At 30.7% G+C, this 7,450-nt stretch overlaps 1 protein-coding gene across 2 annotated transcripts; it reads left to right on the top strand.

Moving 5' to 3' along the window:
• Positions 1-2,863: 2,863 nt before the first annotated feature.
• LOC147808902 (THAP domain-containing protein 2-like) lies at positions 2,864-7,123 on the top strand. 2 transcript variants are annotated; one of them, XM_087163606.1, is made up of 2 exons: positions 2,864-3,289; positions 4,229-7,123. In XM_087163606.1, exon 2 carries the CDS (start codon positions 4,547-4,549, stop codon positions 6,950-6,952), a length of 2,406 nt encoding a protein of 801 aa, XP_087019732.1. In that variant the 5' UTR covers positions 2,864-3,289; positions 4,229-4,546; the 3' UTR covers positions 6,953-7,123. Both variants share the same exon structure in this region, with proteins under 2 accessions (XP_087019732.1, XP_087019733.1).
• The last annotated feature ends 327 nt before the right edge of the window (positions 7,124-7,450 follow it).

Raw genomic sequence — 7,450 nt, 5'->3', positions numbered from 1 at the left:
GGGTGTGCCTGGTGTTTTATTTGCAAGGTTCGCTATATTGGGTTCAAAATTGGTCAATTTTAATTTTCGTCAAAATTGGTCAATTTGGTAATTTTCCTAAAAAAAATACAAAGTGTACTATAGTTTTGTCGCGGGCTGTACTAATCCATATTATTAATGCTTACCTTCTTTTTTGTGCACTGATAATTAGAATTGATATCTAAACCAAACAAATGGTTTTATCGAAACAATAACTAATTATCCAAAACTATAAAAGTTTTAATAATGACACTACAAATATTCAACACAGTTTTCAAAGATAGTTGAAACTGCATATGATATTTGCATTTGTAACGTCAATGCTCGTCACACGTGACATTTGGACAAGCGCACATATGCATATGACTTATAAACTGCCCTGAGTTCGTGCCACTACGCTGTGGTACGTAAATACTTGTTTCACCCCAATAAATATACGTTTATTAATTTATGTTTTATAACGAAACTGATATTGAGTCAATTATTAAAAAAAAAATCACAAATTTTACGTACTTAATTAGGTATGTGTGATTTGCGTATTGAGAACTGTTTTTTTTCTCGACCCACAATCGACCCTTCCGATTCGGATCGACCCCTATTCGCCCCCCTGTCTCAGATAGACCCCCGCTTTTGTTAAATAGACCCCTAGGGGTCTATATAGACCACTTTGGCGACCTCTGATCTAGATTATCCAGAATCCTGAAAACCAACAGTAGCAAGTGCTGCCACCTAGTAACTCCAGTGCAGTATATTATCTAAATAAACTCAGAACTTTCAAATAGAACTCTAATAAAAATTATATTATATTACAAAATACTACAATAGAATTTTCAAATATGTAAATAATCAATCTGTAAACTCTAAATCATCAACTGTAAATTTATATATTTTATTTTTTGTTTTTGCCACCACAATGTAGCAAAATTTCAAAATGTTTTTAAACACAATGTACATATGTCACGATGTATGGGATAGGGGCCGCTGCGCGGCCCAGGTGCCCAGTTCTTTTTAAATAAAGCGAAGAAAATGTTCTGTTTGTTTTAGTACACCACCAGAGATGCCAACAGCTCCGGACACGCCGAGATAATTAAAAAAACGATAAATAACTACTAAGCAAATTTTGCAAATATTTAACTATTTTTGCTTGCTTTGTAAAAGGTATAGCATGACGTAAGTATCATAAAGTGGTGAATTTTATAAGCCTGCAAATTATTTAGAAATAGTAACGGATAAAAATCTACTAAATTGAATTTATTAAGCCAAGAATCATAATTTATAAACTACCACTTTAAAATATATATTTGCCGTCCGGAACAAGTTGGCATCTCTGCACCACTGAAAAAAAATATTTCGCCCTAAGTTAGAGCTTCGAATACTTTAAAATGCTGTTTGAACTAGTGTAAGCACTAAATCACTTAAAATATATGAGACTGTCTATTTTTTTCACAATTTTTTAAATTAACAAAATAATGTGATTGCTAATTAAGATATGAAGATTTTTAACTTTAGAATTGTATTTTTTGGTGTGGCATCAAAGGTGATATCCGAGTGCAAAGGGTTAAAAATGTGATAGTCATGTTTTCCTCTGCAAATTGCACAAGCGTGATTCAGACACAGCCACTATTACCTTATCTCTCTTTTTCTTAAAAAAAATATAATTTCAGAAAGTGGTTTGTAAAAAAAAAAAGTTCTTGCATCCTTGGACGAAAGCAACCTACAAAGCCATATGTAAAGTTTTTTAAGATAAAATTGAAAAATACTTTAAAAAAGTAAGATTTTCATACACACAAGTGGCTCCCTGGATGCCCCCTGACGGGTGAGGGACAGGGTTGAGTAATAAAATACACACAAGTGGAATAAAATAGTGACTAGTGCATTAAAAAATTGCTAAATTTTTACTTGCAGAATAGAAAACATTATAACCGTCGTTGAACAGCGGACCCAATTTAGGATTTACCACTACCAGTGTTTCAACTCCGTAGCCTTGTAATTTTGATCCCAATCCAGAAGACAAAGGAACTCCTGGATCAAGTGAAGGAAGAAATTTGCCTTAGTTTAGGACTCTTTGATAGAATTAGCCATCATTTGCGTCATATGGAGAGGAAGACCACGAAAACCTCCCATTGTTAGTCTGACAGCAAGGGGATTCTAACCCATGTTCCGTCTAACACTGAGGATATTTTACGTCAGCACTGAGGTCGGTGCAAGTCGGGAGCGCTCTATCTCCTGTGCCACTACGGCTCTGAATAAAGAATGCACAAGTTCTAGCTATAGACTTATTGTGGGGTTGAAAATATATTTTTATATTTGGGTGAGCCGAGGGGGCTCAAAAAATAGAGCACTCGTCTCCCGATGAGGGAACTCAGGTTCATGTCCCAACGATTTCTGGTCAATACGAATTCCTCACCCGGATTACATCGACCATGGTGTTGACGTAGAATATCCACAGCGATCATGGGTTAGAGGCCCCTTGCCCTTAGGCTAACCGTGGGAGGTTTTCGTGGTTTTCCGTACCATAAATGCAAATACGGGTTAGCTCAATCAAAAAAATCCTACGCGAAGATAAATTTCTCACAATGCTTGTTTAAATAGTTCCCTTGTTTTCTGGATTGAATTCAAAATTAAAAGGCTACGGAGTTGAATATCTGTTGACGTAAACTCAAAATTGGGTCGACTGTTCAACGATGGTTAAAAAATAAAATATATAAATATGTGTAAATCGCGGTGGCTCAGGGGAAAGAGCACTCGCCTCTCTAAGAAGTGACCAGGTTCGAATCTCAACGGTAGCTGGTCGATATGAATTCTGCCACCGGCTCACGCAATACCTCATCACGCAGGCCTCAGCACGGGTTAACATAAATGAAAAATCCGATCCGTGAGTAGTCCAACGAAGTAGACCTGAATGGCTGCCACATTCTTCCATTAGCATTGGCGTCATTCATACCTTTCATTTTGGCGAAATGGAATTCCGATGACCATTACAGTCATTCCCTTAAACCCTCGTTGGCGCCTGTTTTTCCCTTCCACGTGTTTTGTTATTTTTAATTCGTTTTTGTGAAGTTTTAAGTTTATGATAGCTACTGTTGGATTACATATTTGCAATATATATTAATGTGTCATGCCTTACCATTGCTGTGCAGTAAACTGCAAAGGAAATTATGCTAACGGTCCAAAAGTTGCCGTATTTAGTTTTCCCAAAGATGAAGCTCAACAAAGACGTTGGCTACAAGCACTCTCACGGAAGGATTTTATCATCACTAAGAATTCTCGAGTAAGTTTTTTCACTTATTGTTTATTTCTGTTGCAATCGGGGTTCGTTGATTTAAATCAACAATTTCTTTTTTAAAATATTCATTCATGTAGTTAAATCAAATTATATTAATTTTTTTTGGAAAAAAATATATATTTAATTTAGAAGGCATTTTAAATGAGATTGTACAAATTTTTCATGATTTTCATAGTTTTAAAATTTGTTTTAATTACATTTTTGTGTGAGAAAGTTTGACAAAATATGAAAAAATATTGCAGGCTATAAAACTCAAACAATATGAAACGATATAAAAAAAATATATGTTAAATTTAGAAGGCATTTTAAATGAGATTGTACAAATTTTTCATGATTTTCATAGTTTTAAAATTTGTTTAAATTACACTTTTGTGAGAGAAAGTTTGAGAAAATGTGAAAACATAATGCAGGCTATAAAACTCACAACAATATGAAACCGAAAATTTAAATAATTCGAAGAAAAAAAAAATCACGAACCTCTGTTACAACAGTTCTATAAGTATTTTAATATTGTTTTTCCTAGAGTGATAATTTAAAATTTTACCTGAAATTAAAAGTTTTACTTAAATTTTAATTTGCATCTCTTACTTCATTGGGTATTGTGCATTACTAGTCTTGGTTTTGTGGGGAAAAAAAGAAATTGTAATTGAAATTTTAATTTGAATATCATATTTCATTGAGTATGACTATCAACAAATATTTTGATTTTTCTGAAATTGTTTTCCGTTGAGTTTAGAAATATGAAAACATTTTAAGAGTGAGAACTAAATGTGAGAACATTAAAAGTTTTTTTAAATTTTTTTTTTTACATCAAATATGTAAAAAAGTTTATGACATCAAAACTATAAAGTATTTAATATAATATTTTTTGAAGAAATAGTTAAAAATAAAAACAAAGTACTTAAAATGTATACTTGTTTTTAGGTGTGTGAGAAACATTTTTCATCGGATGTCATAGTTAAAGAAACTGTGAAAACTGACCCAAAGACTGGTGAAATAAAAAAAATTCCCCTAAGTCGATTTAAATTGAAAAAAGATGCCATTCCTACCATTTTTGAAGGTTGTCCAGAGAATATGACTAAAGATCTTCCTCTGAGAGAATCGCGAGAAGACAAACTAAGGAATTTAGAAGAGAAAAATTTTAATCTTGCCATAAAAGAGAGTTTGTAGGCTTCTGAGGAATATGAAAAAAACCATTATTTCAATAATTATGAGGAATTCAAGAGGATTCTCAGAGATAACATGGATTCATCATGGTCATGCCAGGATTTTATTTCAAAAACATGTTTCTTTTCTTTCTGTTTTGAACCTCAACCTAACATTATAAAATCTGTAGTAGTCAATGAAAATTTATCCGTGGAATGTTTTTTTAAAAATGTAAAGTTATCATCAATTGGTAATTTTTCTATGCCCTATACTTTAACCTCTATAAATGATTTGCAACAAATTTTGGATTTATTTAAAAATACAAACTATATTCATAGCTCTAAAGATATTATTGATTCAGTAAAAATTTTACTTACTAAGTTAAAACCTCTATTGCCCGCAGATAAAAATTCAGTCATTGAGTTTTTGTCTGAGGAAATTTCACTGTTAACTGTTGATAAAAATGTATTGCGTTATAGTTCAAATTTTTTGATATTTTGTAGTTTAGTTTACTCTATTTCACCTCATTGTTATAAATTTATTAGAAATTCTAACAATCTAATTTTGCCTCATCCATCAACTATAGAACGACTTTGTTCATCATTTAGCATGAATCCCAAAGATGAACAATTTGATGAAAATTTTTTGCTTTATGCTAAACAAAAAATTCAGTATTTAAATGAACACCAAAAAATTGTTTCCTTAATGATGGATGAGATACATTTAAAACAATACTATGATTATAAAGCTGGTAATATTGTTGGAAAATCTGTCAATAATGATAAAGCAGCTAATTCTGCTTATGTTTTTATGTTGCAAAGTTTTTTATCTGATTTTGAAGATGTTGCACACATTTTGCCTGTTTTCAATATTAATGCTGATTATTTATACACTTTTCTTGTAAAAATTATTTTAGGTTTGGAAAAAATTGGATTTCATATTTTATGTGTAACTTCTGATAATAATTCTTTAAATGGTAAAGCGATGTCCTATTTTTCTATCCCATCTAAATTAAGTTTTGTTTATGCCCACCCAGCAGATCCCGAAAGGTCATTATTCTTTTTATTTGATCCTGTACACATTTTTAAATGTTTAAGAAACAATTGGCTCAATCAAAAAAATGGTCATAATATGTATTTTTTGGACTTTTCGGATTTTTCTAAAACTAAAACTGCCTCTTTTAAAACTCTTAGAAACATTCATTCTTTGGAAGAAGGGCAGTTGATTAAATTTGCGTATGGAATCTCCATTAAGGCTTTAAATCCCACTAGTATGGAAAGACAGAATGTGAAACTTGTTTCACAAATATTTAACGATCATGTCATTTCAGGTTTAAGAGCTCTTTGTGAGCAAACTAATGACCTTAGTTGTTCAGACACAGCCGATTATATACAAATTATTTCAAATTGGTGGAAAATAATGAACGTGAAAAATCCAAATAAAGGTGTTCACAAAAAGGATAAATTTTCTGAACCAATATCAAATGCTGGTAATGATGAAAGAATTGTTTTTCTCAAAACCTTTCTTAATTGGTTAACTGCTTGGAAAGCAGCAAATTATTCTTCAGGATTTTTATCTAAAGAGACATTTACTGCTTTGTTTCATACTACGAGTGCTGTCATCGAATTGTCAAAATATTGTTTTGAAAATTTAAATTTCAGATACTTTCTCACGGGCAAAATACAAACTGATGCTCTTGAACGTCGTTTTGGAAAATTTCGGCAACTTTCTGGGGGGCAATATAATATATCAATAAGACAAGTTTTTGAAACAGAAAGCAAATTGAGATTACAATCTGTTGGCCCGTTAAAAATTAAATCCTCTTCTTTTGGTGAAATAGATATCAATTTGGTAGAAACTGATAATGCAGAAAATGAGGTAGAAAATGAAAAATTAAATTTTGGTAAAGAAATTGATGTTAATGAAGATGATTTAATTCCATTAGTTTGTATTTTGCCTGTGCTTACTTATATTGCTGGTTTTTGTTGCTATTGTTATTTAAAACGTAAAAAATGTTCATCTTGTGAGAAATCTATCACATTAACAGATATCGAAGAGAAATTTAATGTGATAGATGAAGTGGAAAACTCTTACATTCAAACATTAGACAGAGGTTGTTTGGTATACCCTAAGCATGAAATTGTTGACATAATCTTGCACGCATATGTGGTAGTTCAAAAATTAGTTTCTGAAGAGTTTGAAAGCTCATTTCTACAAATGCATAATCATAAAGTTGTGGCTATTGATACTACTATTAATGTTTTGGAAAGAAAGGAAATATTCTTAAATAACAATCAATGCTCTGCTCACGATTCCAGTTTCATTGTAAAATTTTTGGTAACTCGAGCCATTAACACCTTTTTAAGCAATTATTGTAAAAAGCTAAATGATTCAATTTTAACTGAACGACTTAATAAAAAGAAAGCTAACTTAAACTTAAAAGTAACTAAATCTAAAATTGAACCAGAAACTAAGAAAAGAAAACTACAAACATTAAAATGAAGGAGCTGCTTTTTTTTTCAACATTAAAATAAGAAATCAATTTTTGATGCAACTTTTTGTTTTTCTGTTTTTTATTTGTAACTTTATTAGACAAGTAGCATTATAATACTTTTTGAGTTTATTTGAAAAATATTTTGTATGACTAGACTAATAAATTAATGTTTAAGTTAATGTGATCTTTTTTATAAGCTGAAGAGATTTAAAATGAAATCTTACATTGTTTCTATATTTGTATTTGAAATAAACAATTTTGTTGCTTGTTTTATCACTTTTCATTTTTGAAAGCTGTGAGCTAGTAACTTGTAAAAAATTTTACTGTATAATTTTACTATACTACACTAATTTAAAATTGTGTTCAAATTTCAATAAAGTTAAGGATATAACTTTATATCAGCTGTCCTAAAAATGAAAATTTGTTTTCATAAAAATTTTACTCAATAATAAAATTATTTATTATATATAGCATGTTTTATGTATATATTTAAATGAAATACTAAT

The sequence above is a fragment of the Parasteatoda tepidariorum genome, chromosome 5 (assembly GCF_982258835.1).
Source record: "Parasteatoda tepidariorum strain Cologne lab strain chromosome 5, Ptep-v5.0, whole genome shotgun sequence".
NCBI classification, from domain to species: domain Eukaryota; kingdom Metazoa; phylum Arthropoda; class Arachnida; order Araneae; family Theridiidae; genus Parasteatoda; species Parasteatoda tepidariorum.
Note: the sequence above shows the minus strand (reverse complement) of the source record. Positions and strands in the feature narration are given on the sequence as shown.

Excerpts from the sequence above, each read along its gene's own strand:
- LOC147808902 (XM_087163606.1), top strand. The coding sequence starts at position 4,547 with ATGGATTCATCATGGTCATGCCAGGATTTTATTTCAAAAACATGTTTC.